At 37.5% G+C, this 15,661-nt stretch overlaps 1 protein-coding gene across 3 annotated transcripts in view; it reads left to right on the top strand.

The window, feature by feature from the left end:
* Positions 1 to 15,661, top strand: part of FNBP1L (formin binding protein 1 like) — a 56,332-nt gene that overhangs the window by 33,489 nt on the left and 7,182 nt on the right. For 2 of the 3 annotated variants that reach the window (XM_050307332.1, XM_050307331.1), the window contains exons 3-11: positions 921 to 974; positions 2,479 to 2,626; positions 3,036 to 3,098; positions 4,624 to 4,728; positions 5,937 to 6,065; positions 8,099 to 8,245; positions 9,013 to 9,216; positions 11,525 to 11,683; positions 14,936 to 14,950. In XM_050307332.1, the coding sequence (XP_050163289.1) occupies positions 921 to 974; positions 2,479 to 2,626; positions 3,036 to 3,098; positions 4,624 to 4,728; positions 5,937 to 6,065; positions 8,099 to 8,245; positions 9,013 to 9,216; positions 11,525 to 11,683; positions 14,936 to 14,950 (1,024 nt within the window). The remainder of the gene's footprint in view (positions 1 to 920; positions 975 to 2,478; positions 2,627 to 3,035; positions 3,099 to 4,623; positions 4,729 to 5,936; positions 6,066 to 8,098; positions 8,246 to 9,012; positions 9,217 to 11,524; positions 11,684 to 14,935; positions 14,951 to 15,661) is intronic. The other variant, XM_050307333.1, reaches the window with a different exon arrangement.

Genomic DNA, 15,661 nt, shown 5'->3' on the forward strand with positions numbered 1-15,661 from the left:
TATATTCTTCATGGCTGGACACAATCTCTCTGCATATACTCTTGTACAGTAGAGGTGACTTCCAGATAAATGGATTTGAGAAACTGCACAAGGTTATTTTAGATGAAAGCAAAATTAGGACCCTTGTTTTAATGGTAAGGTAGTACACAGTTTGTAACAACTGAAGTTGCACAGAGACAGTGGGATGAGGTACACAACATTGCATAAGAGGGTTTTTTTTCTCCTAGAATCTTCTCTTACTCCTCCTTTCCTCTTTTTTCTGCATTTTATGATAAGCATATTATTTCATACCAATGTTACCAGAAATTGGACTGTGATACTGTGTTAAATGCTGATCCTATGGATTGTCTTTTAGAGATTTGATTCCAAATACCTGGTATTTGCAATGCTGGTGGTAAGGGCAAACTGTAAACTTTTATTCTGAAAATAAACATTGTCTTTTCTGTTCTGGAAATGTCCTTATTGAAGATTTGGAGATACTGTGGTTAAAACCATCAACCTGAATCTACATTTAATGCTGAATTCAGGCATGGAGTTCTGTGCTCATGGGTACAGCATACGGTGTGCACTGTCTGTACGTTACACACTGATCATACATTTGCTTTGTTCTTGTCTGCAAGCTGCTTCTGCATGTGTGAAAACGATGTTAAATAAAGAACTAATTATTTTATGTCTAGTCACAGTGCAATAGAGGTTTGAAAATATTTTCATTTTGTTCTAGGTTGAAGTGACTTAGAACTTTGAAAATGCCATAGATTTCTGTCTTGTGTTATCTAAAGGACCCTTGTAAGATGACAGAGGGAATAGGTTTGTTCCTAGAAGTCATTAAAAAGAAACAATTTGTTCATGCAGTTTTCTATGTGCATGTCTTCTCAAAGGAGACTCTAAAATAGCATCTTTTTTTCTTTCTTTCCTAATAGGAATCTGGTTAAGAAGTACTGTCCTAAACGTTCACCAAAAGATGAGGAACCCAGGTAAAAATGTGTATTTCAAGTACTATGTATAAACAAACAAGGACTAACAGTATGTGCTGTCCTTTTAAGGATTTTTCTTTTTAAGATAAAGTATTGAATTGGCTAAGACAACAAAAGAATTCTGCTGGGCTTCTTGTAGTTTCCTGTAATTCTTAAGCATGAAATGTTTGTTTACTCCTCTTAGTATTTTAATGTAGTAAACATGGCAGGTTGTACTTGCTCCCAAATTAATCTTTAGGTAACCAAAATTTTGAAAGCAGAAGTTAAGCATGCTGTGTACAGTCTACTATTTGGTTTTTTTAAAGAAAAGCAATTATGTGTCCTTAGACTTTATTTTTTTCTTGGTTTAATAGTGTTTTCCAGTGCATTTTTATGGCAGTACAAATGTAACAATGCATCTGTATTCTGGGACTTGAATGCACATGAGATTGTCATGTTTCAGGCAAGAAGAGCTTTCAAAATGCTGACTTGCTTTGGCTCTGGAGGCCAAATAAGTGAATGTCTAATGGTGGTGGAACAATTGGTGCTAAGCAACTTTCTTTATCAGGGATGTGCTTGTTTTGTTGTCTGTGGCCGTAGCCATTTTTAAAATTTATTTAGAAAAGCACAACACTTTTTTCCTTTAGTGATAAGTCTTAGGAAGTAAAAAAAATGGGCAAGTTTCAGGTTGCAGCCAGAGCACGTGCTGTGCAGAGTGCCTGAGAATTGATGGTAGGATTTCTTCTAGCTCTTTTAACTATGTAAAGATCCTGGACCACAGTGAATAGGCCTTCCAGTGCGAGGGTGGCATTTGAAATTCCCAAGAGCCAAGCCTATGGAGATGGCAGTGTTCCACAGTTAAAAGAGAGAAAGGTGTATATTTTAATGTGGTGCCTGGTTTTTTTTTTTCCTTTCTTCCCTTCCACACACACTGTCTACCCTTTGCCCCTCCTCTTCCCCCTTTTTTAGTGCCAGCCATAGTGGCACCTTACTTCCAGCCAAGAGGTGGGCAGGCAAACAGGCAGCTGTCTCCAGAGCTGACAGCAAACTTGTTCTGTAGAACATCCAGCGGGATGCATAGGAGTGGGATGATTGGCATGTTCCACCCTCAAGACTACCAAGCACATCATCTCTGCAGCGAGTTCAGCCTGCGAGCCTAGGGACGTATGTATCCGCTCCCAAGCTCAGGCCTCTCAGTTGGCAGCTTAGGAGATACCACTATACTACAGGGCTTTCCAGGTAGTATTCTTCTTCTTTCTTTTCCATCCACAAACCCCCATGTTCTTATAAAATGTATTTGAAGAGACATTGCAACATCTATAGTACATGCCAGGCTTAACGTAGGCATTCCCAACTTGTTTTTCTGCCCTGACTCAATTAGCATTAAGATAAGGTTTCTTGTAAAATGTGTATGGTTTTTTTTTTACTTTAATCAGGAGTACAGACTATGCAAAAAGAAGTCCATCTAAAAAAACCTTCCTGACCGTTTGTGTGTGTGTGTTTGTGTGTGTTTGCTTTCTGTCAGGTTTACTTCGTGTATTGCTTTTTTTAACATCCTCAATGAGCTGAATGACTATGCAGGACAACGAGAAGTAGTTGCAGAAGAGATGGGACACAGAGTGTATGGAGAATTGATGAGATATTCTCATGATCTAAAAACTGAGAGAAAAATGGTAATTTTTATATTTTTTATTTATAAATAGGATGTCAGAATGTATGTGTGTTTTTTAATGAATTGATGTATTTGCGTAGCCAGTTTAATGAACGTGGCAATAAGTTTTGTAATACATTGTAATACATTTATAAAACACATTTAAAGTTATTCTATATGTCTATACACACTGGTTTACTACAGTTATTAAACCTAAAAATTAATACATTGCTTACTAGTAAACTTTTTTTGCCAGTGTAATTTTCGTGTGTGGTGCTGTTTTTATGTCATTAGTAATGTTTTCCAAAGAGTACCAGTAACTTGTGGGAGATACTGCACATCATAGGCTGTCAGCTAGAGCAGGCACTAACTAATGGTAACAATACTAAAAAGACAGGCAAGTTAAACTTATATGTGGGTTTTTTTTTTAGCATCTTCAGGAAGGGCGAAAGGCTCAGCAGTATCTGGACATGTGCTGGAAACAGATGGATAATGTGAGTTGGTGTTTGGGGTTTTATTGCTGTTGAACTTAAATAATATATAGTGTGTAAATGGAGCTGTTGTCAGCTGTCTTGCTTAGATTTTAATACTTAGCTGTAGTACTGAATGTCCAAGTAACTTAGTAACATCCAAAATATAGTTCAATGTATTTATAGTTCCCTGGTTAAAACAATCTCCTGTAAACAGCTCCTGTGTGTATGTTTGAGGGAAGCCTTGGCTTTTATCCAGCGTCACCAGCATAAAGGAATCTGTTTTTAATATGGGTACAGACTTTGGTTGCTTCTCCTTGGACTGCTAATAATGGCAACTTATTTATATGAAAATAAAATCTTAAATCAGTGTATTTGACTTGAGTTTGAGGGCTTGTGACATGATTTTATTCAAGCATACCGCAGTAGACAACTGTACTTTCAGGAGGTAGAATTTTAACAGAGAAATGCAGAAAGCAAATGTCTCTAGAACAGATTATAAACCTCTTTTTCTTGAAAGAAATGCTTTTAAAGATAAGAAAATATAAAATTCAGTCAAGTCTGTTCAAGATGTATTCTGATATTCTGCTGGTTTTGTGTCTTAAAAATTTATTATACCTTTGGTCCAGATTATTGTGAAATAAGACTGGAGAGGTGAATTTCTTACTTTGTTGTTGTGGTCCCAGATGAGCTGAGTCTTGCTTCATTGTTATGTCAGAGCTTAATTCATTGTTGGAGGATCAGAATAGGGGCAGATGTGGAAGTTTTAGGTGCTGTCACCCTTCACCAAGATAATTCCCAGAGTTCAGCTCAAACAACGTTGTATTTGCTTGGTTGCAAAGTCAGTCTTTTCCATGCACACAGCCCTGAAGGGACACACAACCTCAGCTGCCTGCCTTTGCACTGAAGCAGGAGAGCAGTGCTCCCACAGTCTCTGTTGCAGTTTGTCTCTAGAGATGCTAAATTCTTGAGCTGCAACTGTTTTTCCTACAGCAGTTGTCTTGACAACAGCTGGATATATTGAACATCATGCACAATGAATACTGTTGCCTGTGCTACCTTCAACTGTGCCAGCTGATGTGAATACTGATGATGATCGTCATGTATATGCATCCTTCAGACTGCCTGCATAATAATTCAGTTAAATTTACTGTAGTGAAATTGATCACCGAAGAAGGAACTTGCAAATTTTGCTCACACAGGTTTAAGCTTTCTGCCCCATAACTTTTATTTAGGTTATTGAAGTCAGGCTAGAAAGTGGACTTGGGTGATTATTTTAAACTGTGGCTCTTTGTAATGGATTATTGCATATTTTGTACTTTGTAGCATAATTGCAGTTTCCTTGCTGGTACTTCAAGGAAATAAGTTTTAAATAGAAAAGTTGAAAAATGTTTAGATCTAGTTGCTGTGATAACAATGTGCTTATTTAAAGGTTCTTAGTGAATCTAAGATACTTAAATGGAAGCTTTGATGTTTAGAATTCAGCATTAATATATGAAACTGAATGGGAATAGTGGCTGTTGAAGCAGTAGGTTTGTGCCTTTTGTAGAGCAAAAAGAAATTTGAGAGAGAATGCAGAGAGGCAGAGAAGGCCCAGCAAAGCTATGAACGACTGGACAATGACACTAACGCGACAAAGGCTGATGTTGAGAAGGTAAGGGCAGTGACCTTTATTAAAAATGATATGTTATTTGTATGTTTATCAGCACTACTGGAACAACATTCAGTGAGTGTATAAAATTGTGTATAAAATATGCTTGCTTATTATGTGCAAAATCAAAGTTACAGTAAAATGTAAGACAGCATGGGAAGGGAGGATGCTTCGTTAGTCTCGAGACCATTCTGCTGCGTAGATAGAGTCAGAATGGTTTGACTTGGAAGGAATCTTGAAAACCCCCAGCTAACCTGGCCTTGAACACGGCAAGGGATGGGGCATGCACACTTTCTCTGGGCAACCTGTTCCAGTGCCTCACCACCTTCATAGTAAAGAATTTTTTCCTGATGTCTCATTTAAATATGCCCTCTAGGAGTTTGAAGCCATCCCCCCTTGTCCTATCACTAGGACCCCTGTAAAAAGTCCCTCTCCAGCTCTCTTGTAGCCCCTTCAGGAGCTGGAAGGAGCTCTAAGGTGCCCCCAGAGCCTTATCTTCTCCAGGCTGATCAGTCCCAGCTCTCTCAGCCTGTCTTCATAGGAGGGATGCCCCAGCTCTCTGTTCTTTTTTATGACCCTCTTTGGACTCACCTCAGCAGGTCCATGTCCTTCCTGTGCTGGGAGCTCTCCAAGTGGGATCTCATCAGAGTGGCGTAGAGGGGTAGAGTGACCTCCCTTGACCTGCTGCTCACGCTGCTTTTGATGCAGTCCAGGAGGACACAGTTGCCTTTCTGGGCTGTGAGTGCTCATTGCAAGGATCCCCAGGTCCTTCCCCTCAGGGCTGCTCTCAATCCCTTCTCTGCCCAGCCTGTGTCAGTGCTTGGGATTGCCCTGACCCAGGTGCAGGACCTTGTTGAACTGTGATGGTCCCTCTGGATGGTTAGGATGACTGTCTTCCTTAAACAGGAAGGCTTTCTGATGTTTGGTATCTTGTGGTATGTGTGTTCAGTCACTTCTGTGTTTTTTAGAATATGCATTTAAGCAGGGTGGCTGAGGGAGCTAAAATGATCCTTGCTTTCTCTGTATGTGACGAGTGAGGTTTGTAGAGTGTCAGTAGATACCAAGTCTCACATTCTTTTTATTCCAGTTACAAGGATGTTGTTTTTGATGACTTGTGGCCAGTGTTTTTGCATAGTTGGTATAATAAAATAATGCTGTGGTGTCATTGAGAAGCACAAGACGTGTTTAACCTGGTAACACTTTCCTGTTAGGCCAAGCAACAGTTAAACCTGCGCACACATATGGCTGATGAAAACAAAAATGAATATGCTGCACAACTACAGAACTTTAACGGGGAACAGCACAAACACTACTACATTGTCATTCCTCAGATTTATAAGGTAAAATAATTAACAGATAAAGTGTGTCTGATCTTCTAAAGAAGTATATTTTAACATTTTAAACTTTAGTTTTAGTATTTTAGTGGATAACTTCATCGAGAAATTGGCATAATCTTGGTACAACCTGGTGTTTTATCATGAGACTTATTGCTTACCATATTTATACTTAGATTTGTAACAAAAATGCTCAGTTGCATTATCTGTAAGATTTTATATTTTATAGACTGTTTAAATATTGCTGAAGAGGTCTGACAAAATAAACATTTGAGACATGTAGGTGACAGCAAGTGTTTAAAACAATCATTCTAACAGGATTTGATCAGTAGTTCTCATGGTATTTGTGTGTGTGTGAATGCTTTGCCCCTGGCAGAGATGAAGGAAAGCACGTGGTGACTGGGTGGTTTCATGGATCTCATGCACAGATGTAAAATGGGTGATTGGAAGCAGAAGTACCAGCCCTGGCCCCCAGCTGGTCTTTGCTTCATCAATATTACCAGCAATCCACAGACCTCTCTAAAACAATAAAAAAAGTTAAAAGTTCAATATTTTGATTCTAAAATGGGGATTTCTTGAGGTGCTTTATGTAACTGTTAGGATATTTTTTTAACAGTCTTTCAAAAACTAAAGTACTTTGGGGGACCTCAGGTGAGGAGAGCTCAAAAGTGTGTTGGCATTTACCTCCAACCACGTGGGAGAATAGACATGGGAACTGATTCTGACACAGGGAGTCAGGAAATGGCAAGGGAAGTACTGACTTTATTTGAAGGTATATTGATTAAAGTATGCTTGATGTTTTCCACAAGCACAAGTCAGTTCATTTTTTTTTTTTTTTTAAATTCTTACTAGAAGGTCTAGGATTCACAGGAGAAAATTGCCTTGGCTTATTAAAGAGTTTTCTAATATTTTAACTGTTAAGCAGCACTGCAGTAGATCTGACATTAACACAGAGATGGAAGAATTGCAGTCAGCTCCCAGGAGAAACAGTCTGATCATCTTTGTAGCATGGACCAGAGTTTTTCTTTACTGCCTTTATTTCTCTAGGGTTAAAATTCATTATCCTTGTAAGATATTACTTACGTTTTTTGAACCCTACAGTAACAGTAAAAAGGCCTAGTTCTACTTTCTCTTGGGACTACACTTTTATTGTTTCCTTGCAAGTATTTGGTAACATTCTGTGGGAAAACCTTGGGAAAAGGGTTTAGCATGACTAGGTTGTTTCGCTTTTGAGAGATGAAATTCAATACTGTCAGAGACATCTGCCTTAGTGTAATTGCAGGAAAGATCCAACTTCTTCCCTGGTTTTTGACAACCTATTGGTGTATGTGCTGTCGGTCTTTGGTTTTTTTGTTTTGTTTTTTTTTCCCCCCACCTTCTATTAGGTGAAAAGTCCAGGGTTATGACTTTAATAGTATTTCTCTTGAATTTGTTCTTTTTTGTTCTGTTTCGGTAAACTTTTATTGCAAATCTTATGTAATGGTATTCTTTTCTTTATTTTCTTGCACACTTCTAAAGGAAATGGTTTGTATTTCAAATCAGAGATTGTGTCTAAATTGCAGATAATTATAATTTTTCCTATTTTTAAATAATTAGTATTTACTGGAAAGCATAAAAATAAAAGCAAGATGGAGATATTTATCACTGGAGAAATTACTTGGAAGTAGAAGAAGAGAGTGAGGAGATGTAGAAATCAGTAAAATTTCTTCGTTGTGGCTTTCATTTGGGCATGAAACAAATTCTTTAAACTGAGTTGCCCATAGACCTGTACATGTGCTTTATACAAGAAGGAGGAAAAGGAAGTCCAGTCCTTTATATAATTTTTAGAAATCAAAGAGTACAAACTCTTTGTAACTACTGTTCTGGGCATCTTAAATCTATGTCTGAAAGAACTTCCAAGTTCTGTGTTGTTAAGCAAATAAAAATATTAGGAAAGCACAGAAATCCTGTACTACACTGTGGTGGCCACAATGGACTGCATGTACCATGATCGAGGGGACAAAATGAAAGCTTTATTTTGTCTTTCTTTGCACTTGCAGCAACTTCAAGAAATGGATGAAAGAAGGACTATCAAACTTAGTGAATGTTACAAAGGCTTTGCTGACTCTGAGCGCAAAGTTATTCCAATAATCTCTAAATGTTTAGAAGGGATGATCCTTGCAGCCAAGTCAGTCGATGAACACAGAGTAAGTAGAACTGAGTAACTTTGTACAAGAGCGTGAGCAGTTGAACTGATAGGGAAGCTGTGGAGAGGGGAAAGGCTGACTTAACCTGTGCATCTTCCTTTCTGTTGTCAAATATTTGCCAGCTTGAAAAGTGTGGTGATTTCAAACCTTAAGTGATCACTTCCACTGTGGTGTCTGCTCTCTCCCTGTTTTATTGATCTCATGTGATCTGAAGATCTTTGACACTTTCTCATTGCGTTTGATTTTGGACACCTTTTGGTTATCCTGAAATGCCTTAGAATACCAGTGTGGTTGGTATTTTCTCCTTTATGTGACATTAAATCATATAAAGGGTATTCAGTTAACAGAGTATCATTCCATGTCCTGTTTGATTCCAGCTGTTGGTGCTTCTTTCTTATTCCTTATAATACGGATTCTTCCTGATCATACCTTACTACATCTGGTTTCTCAGCATTATCTTCCTTTCAGTGCCCATGTTGAAAGATCAAAAAGTGGAGTAGTAGATTGTCCCTGAAGCATGTCCTGTTTTAAATCTGTGATCACCCTTGGGAAATACTTGCTGGATTCTGAATAGCAGAGCGTGCTTTGAGCACTGCTGAGATAAAAGAGCGTGTGTTATCTTAACTCACTCTGTCCAACAGCACGTGTTTGGAGCTTGCTCTTACTGTCCCATCTCTGCAATTCAAAGAAACATTTGTCTCCCTGTTTTTTCTCTCTCTGGTTCTTGATGGATTTGCTTTTTAACCTCCTTAATGTCCTTTGTTTAGGACTCTCAACTAGTGATAGACTGCTTCAAATCTGGTTTTGAACCTCCTGGAGATTTTCCATTTGAAGACTACAGTCAGAATATTTACAGAACTATCTCTGATGGAACCATCAGTACACCAAAGCAGGAAGGAATGAGAATTGATTCAAAAACTACAGTTGGCAAGGCTAAAGGAAAGCTGTGGCTGTTTGGAAAGAAACCAAAGGTAACAATTAAGAAATTATTATTTGGAAAATTAAAATGTGAACATCTAGAGTGCATGGAAGCAGCAGTTTATTTATTTTAAAATAACCTTCCCCTTACCCACCACTGTCTTTTAAAATATGTGTAAGGAGATCTGAAGCCTTGAATAGGGTTGGATACTTCCCACATTCCTTCTATTGATTTGTGTCTGGGAATGTTTCATTGCATTTGATAAAAGTAGCTTCCCATTACTGTAATGGGAAATCTTTCTAAGATTCTGTAAAGGCTTTCTGCAATTGCACAGAAAAGGTGTTAATTGTGAATGTAAAAATAAGGGGGAGTGTACTTTGGAATCAGCCAGACTTCAGATCTCTCTTTTGTAATATAAAAAGCAACCCCTTTCTAAATGTCACATTTATATATAGAAATGCTATATGGATTTTTATTAGACCTGCTGCTTTTGAAAACTTCTGAGATTTGTCTGAAAACATTAAAGCTTATGATACCTCATTGATAAAACATAGTGTTGAAGCTCCATACTGGTAAATGTCCTAGAAAATATTACTGTGAAATAGGTAAAAATATTTCTATGCTCAAGAAAATATTGAAAGCATAGAAGTGACTCCTTTGGTCTCTTATAATGGGAATTACAATTAGCACTTTCTGTGCAAGATGCCTTCATGCATCAACAAAAAAGATTGTCAATACAGGCATTAGTTACATAAAAATGAATAATGGAGCATACACATATTTAGATTTTATGCTATATCTTTGTTTAGTATTGGAACATATCAGTGAACCACTTTAATGATTCTCACAAATTTCTATGAGATTATTTTAATGGTCCAAGCTAGTGTCTGTCATTTATTACAGGAAACTATTCTTAAAGCTTGTTACTGGTAGGAATTAGTTTCCACTTGATAGTATTCCAAGAAAGCATATCTTTATAGAAAGGAAGGATACAGCTGATTTTTTTATTCCATGCTCAATATATTATGTAACTGCAGCTGTGTGTTGAAGTGAAAACTGATTGTTTGCTTTTCATGCAATATAATTAACTATTGATAATAGTTTAAATGCAGTAATATATGAGCATAATTATTGCATTTGTCTTCAGAGGTGGGTGAGATTCAGCCTGGTCTAAAATCAGATCATAATTGCCAGTTTGTCCACAAGATATCTTTCTGAGAGTCTGTAAATCTACATTGTTTTTCAGCCTGGACCTTGGCATTTACTGTAGTTATAAGAAGTCCCTGAGTATGAGGAAAGCTGTCAGCACTTGCCCTACTCTTTCTTCTCCCCAGTTTGTTCACTTTGTATGTGGCATTCGGGGTCAACCTTACTGTTTTCTGTGTGGAATCACAGGTGTACATTTGTTATACACACTACACGTGTCTCTTCCTAAAGGACCTGGACAAAATGAAAGATTTTGTTCCTTTTTTGTCACCTGTTTTTGGGTAGAATGGAGGAGTGCTCTACAAAACAGCAGCTGGGAGCAAAATACTTATCAGAAGATACCTATTTAATTCCAAATACTATTCACAGGTTTTAAAATATATTCTTAAATTAGCTAATGCAAAACTAGCTGATTTAGTGCAGCTAGAGTATTCATGGTAGCCTTTGGGCCTTCATTTAGCTGAAACTATGGCTGGCCTTGACTTCCAGGTATGGATTTACCTATTTTCTGATGTTGTCAAAGACTTAAAAGTCATTTTGAAAGGGAATGACTTGTGCAAGAGTGGAAATAGTACAGAAAAATTGAAGTGGGAAAGAGCAGCAGAGGTTTGACAGAAAAAAATTAGAGAAACAATTTGAAAAAAAGGGAGGAGAAGGGAGCAATTTGAAAAAGGCATTATGTCAGTCCAGCCTGACTACAGAGATCAAGAACACTTTTTGTTTTAGTCATTCTCCATGGATGTACCTAATATTTCTGTTCTGGCTAACCTGGTAGGGTACCTCAGTATGTAGGAGGAAGCCTGGAGCAGGAACGCATGAGCTTCCAGAATGACTGTGACTAAACTGGCAATAGCAGAACTTTGTTTTAAGAAAAGAGACAGGGAACTTGGGGACCTTGTTAGGACCCTGTGGCAGCGTTGAGTCTAAAGCTTTTTTGAATATTCCTTCACTCTCTGCAGCAACCTGTAACTCTGAAGACTTAATTCATGACAGAAACCCTGTTAAACCCGATACAGTTATAGTGTTAATGTGTCTGGAACGTTACAAGCTGTTTCTGTGTTGGATGGAAATTTTAGTTTTGTAAGAGAGAATTTTCATTTTAAAATCACTTTGAACATTTGGCTTATTTATTGCTTTCTTTATTTCCACATTAGCCACAATCCCCACCCCTAACCCCTACTAGTTTATACACATCCAGTACTCCTAATGGGTCCCAGTATCCCATATTCTCCATTGAACCAGTGCATTATTGCATGAGTGACATAAAAACAGGGAAGCCCAGAATTCCTTCTTTCAGAAGCCTCAAAAGAGGGGTAAGTTCAATAACAAGTTGAAATGCATGATGGGCTATGAACAGTGTGTTTGTGATGTGGCTTTTCTGATGCTCTTCACCCTCGTTATAAGGCTTACTTGGTTAAAAGTAACACTTCAGCTATAAGGTCACTTCTAGGATACTTTTTATCATACTGTACAGAAGTTACCACCGGATTAAAAATAAAACAGAAATACTCCTTATCACATTTGAAATACTTGTGCCTAAAAGAAAGGTGTTATAAAGAGGGTGCTCAGCATGTGTTTGATACCTTTCTTCATTGTTGTTCACATTCACAAATGTTTTCCTACCATCATGTAACATATTTTTGCAGTAATTTATCATTGGCCATATAGTCACCACAAAAATCATCTGGTAGATCTGGTAGGTCTTCTTTGTTGAATTTGAATTGAAATTGTAGTAGTTGATGATGAGATACTGTACTGGAGAAGGGAGAATTTTAATTTCTTCTGTACTTCAACTGCTATAGCACATGGGGCTTGCACATTTTGGAATACTGATTTTTAAAGCATTATCGTTTTAATGCGTTTTCTGATTAATTAATTGTTTTTGTTTGTCTTAGGTTCTTTTGGGTAAAAATACTGAAAAAATTGCTACCAAATGCCACCTACCGAGACTTACCAATTAATTTACTAATTTGTAGTGGCATATTCTGCAAATAGAATTTATTTGGAAGGCAGTAGAAGGGAAATACTCCATGGTTTCCTAGCAACGTTTATAGTACTAGTGATAAATGTACTGGCACTTCCCTGGTATGTCAGAAAAGCATAGGCTGCCCAGTTTATGTATATTTAATGATATTTATTGATCCAAATAATGAGATAATTGGATGCATTTGATGATGCATAATTAATAATTTTTTAATGTTTCAAAACAATATTGACTTGCTGCCTCATTTGCATCAAGAATAGTTGTCTACTCTTGACGTAATGTGGAGATTAAGGTGCAACGTTGTTATATTGCAGCAAAGGTATAATTTGGAGGCTCCCTTGTTGTCATTCTGAAATAGAATGAGTTCCAGTTAAAACTTATTTCCCTGAAGTCGTGTTGTGGCATCCAATTTCAGGCCCCCTGGATATCTTGGAAATACCCTTTCTACCATGACCGTTTTTTAGAAAATTCTTGTAGTCCTCTAAGTACATGTGGAGGACTTTGTGTCTGCTTTCCCCTTCTGAATCACTCAGATCATAGTTTGGGCTGCTCATGAAGGGGATGTTTCCTCTTCAGTACTTAGTGAGGAACTACTGGATTAGATAGCACAGGTCTTGATTACACCTCGGCTTTGTTGATCACTAGATGTATTGACTCCTGGCTTACAGATCACTACCTTTGCAGTACTAGTGGTTCTGGAACCTCTTACTGAAGCAAAAGATCATCTGCTAACAACTACGGAGTGCTAATGGAAAATGAAACTGTGTCTTTGATTTTTTTAAATACACTGTTCATGTTGTAAAATTGAATTAATACAGGATAGTATTATTTAAAATTAGGGAGGATCACTCATATCCTACAGGTCTTGATTAACTCAAATAAGCCACAAGATTAAATATCTCTGTAAAATCTTCAAGATAAACATCTAATTTTTATATATTTTGAATTTCCTTGCAAGCATTTTAACAGACATCACATTATCACATATGCTCATACATGATGCTGTTTTCTACGTTTTTGTCCCTGAAAAATGATGTCCCAGTGGTACTGACATGCAGAACTACCAAACCATAGAATCATAGAAAGGTTTGGAAGGGACCTTAAATATCATCTGGTTCCAACCCCTCTGCCATGGGCAGGGACACCTTCCCCTAGACCAGGGACACCTTCCCCTAGACCAGGTTGCTCAGAGCCCCATCCAGCCTGGCCTTGAACACTTCCAGGGATGGGGCAACCACAACTTCCCTGGGCAACCTGTTCCAGTGCCCCATCACCTTCTTCCTAACATCTAATCTAAATCTACCTTCATTTAGTTTAAAACCATTGCCCTTGGTCCTATCAGTATCTGCCTGTGTAAAATGTATTTAATTTGCTTCAGCTTCTACCGAGCTCTGCCCATGAGCTGGCAGATATCAGACAGTAAGAATGCTGGTTATTGTGTTTAACGTGCCCTGTACAAGATCTCTCTCAAGGCACTGGAGATCACAAAACCAGGCTTCCTTTGTCCTTGCTTTATTAGTACTGCTGCTACCTGCTGCTGCTTCTCCTTTGAAAGCTCAGCAGTTCCAGAAGTGTCAGTGCTTGTGAGAGCCTGTGCTCAGTGCCAGTTGGTACAGAAACAGATGCAGCAGCAGCAGCGATATGTGAACCTTAATGGTGTTTGCTTGGAAGGCTCTTTTTAAAGGGAACAGGAAGATTATTTATGCCATTTTGCATCCTTGAACTGTATTGAGTTTTCTACCAAAGTATCGTTTGTGAAGATGCTTTGCCTCGTTGCTAGAAATTCTAATTTTGTGTGTGTGCCTCAATCAACAACCTTAACAAGTGCTGAGGGGGTCATAAGTGAGGTTGAGATATCAGTCTCCAAAGTTGCTTGGTGATTCTCTGGAAAGGGTTATCCAAAGTCATTAAGAGCATGGGAGATCTTCAAAATGCTGTGAATGTTAAACCCAAGATTCGACTTGAGACCCCCATGTTTTATTTGGTTCTTCTAAGGATAAAGTCTTGAATGTCTTTATTTTTATCTGGACTAAAACATTTTTAGATCACAACAACTCAAATGCTGTTTTCAGAAAGTAGAACTGATTACTTCTAACCTTGAAAAAAATCTTTGTTTATTCTAGATCTACTGTGATAACAAAGTAAATGCATTGTAAAAATTACATTTGTAAAAGTGATGGTAATGGATTTTGAGCTGTGATTAAGGAATTATTTGCATATGGTTGATCAGTCCATCATCATCAAATTCTGCTATTTTGTGCAATGTTGGCTCTGTGTGTGTTTCTTTTCCTACAATAGAAGGTCTTTAACCTATTATTCAAAACACTAAAATTCAAAAGTAGTTTAATGAAGTTGTCTATTAAAATTTCATAAGTTAAAGTACCCATTATCACTAGTAATTTTTTTTCAGTAATTCTTAAAGCAATTCTTGTGCTTATAGTAAAATGTATTTTTTTAAATGAAAACATCAATCCTTAAGTAATATTTTAAAGATAGACTTTTAGGCATTAATCATTTTCGTGACTGGTCGTTGCATGTCAGTAATTTCCCGTTTCTTTCTGTTTTCAAATGAACTGTGCAGTGGTCGGTGAAGATGGTAAGCCCGTGTGCTGATCTGTCTGCTGTACTTCTCCTAAGATAGCATGAAAGTAATCTTTGAAAGTGTTTCCATATCATAACTGCTTTAAGTCAGGCGCTGAAATACATCTTCAGATTCTCCACTCATATGCACAGTCTTCTTAATCATCCATGCTTAATGTAAGGCAATTAGACTTGTGATCTGGCTGCAACTAAATCTGCCATCTGGGACTTTCAGAGTTGACCAGTATTCGAGTTGGTCATGATGGAAAATACTTGGTGATTTCTCATTGTCAGGAAAATTGTTCAAGCAGCATAAAATACTAGATGAAAAGATTACAAAATTTGTGTAAAGAACAAACACTGAACACTGCACTCCTTTGAATTTGGGAAAAACAAATTGCGGGGGAGGGATGATCCTTTATGCTTAGAAATATAGAAAGCTGTTACATAAAATGAAAACCACACCTTAATCAGTATTGGTTTTTTACAGAGTAAATCACTAAAATCCACAAAAAGACCTCTGTTCTTCTGATTCTTCTTTTAGGATACTCTGATTTTAACTGACCTGTAAGGAAGAATGATACAGAGGATGTGATTGTCTTTTTGTTTCTTTGTAGTGTGTAAAAGCACACGAAAGGATTGCAGGGCTTTTTGTCCTTCATAAATGAACGCTTCTGTTGTATTTTGGAAACACTATATCTTGATTTTCCTACTTTTATCATGTCTT

The sequence above is a fragment of the Myiozetetes cayanensis genome, unplaced genomic scaffold (genome assembly GCF_022539395.1).
Source record: "Myiozetetes cayanensis isolate MyiCay16 unplaced genomic scaffold, myiCay2020 scf12, whole genome shotgun sequence".
Lineage (NCBI taxonomy): Eukaryota > Metazoa > Chordata > Aves > Passeriformes > Tyrannidae > Myiozetetes > Myiozetetes cayanensis.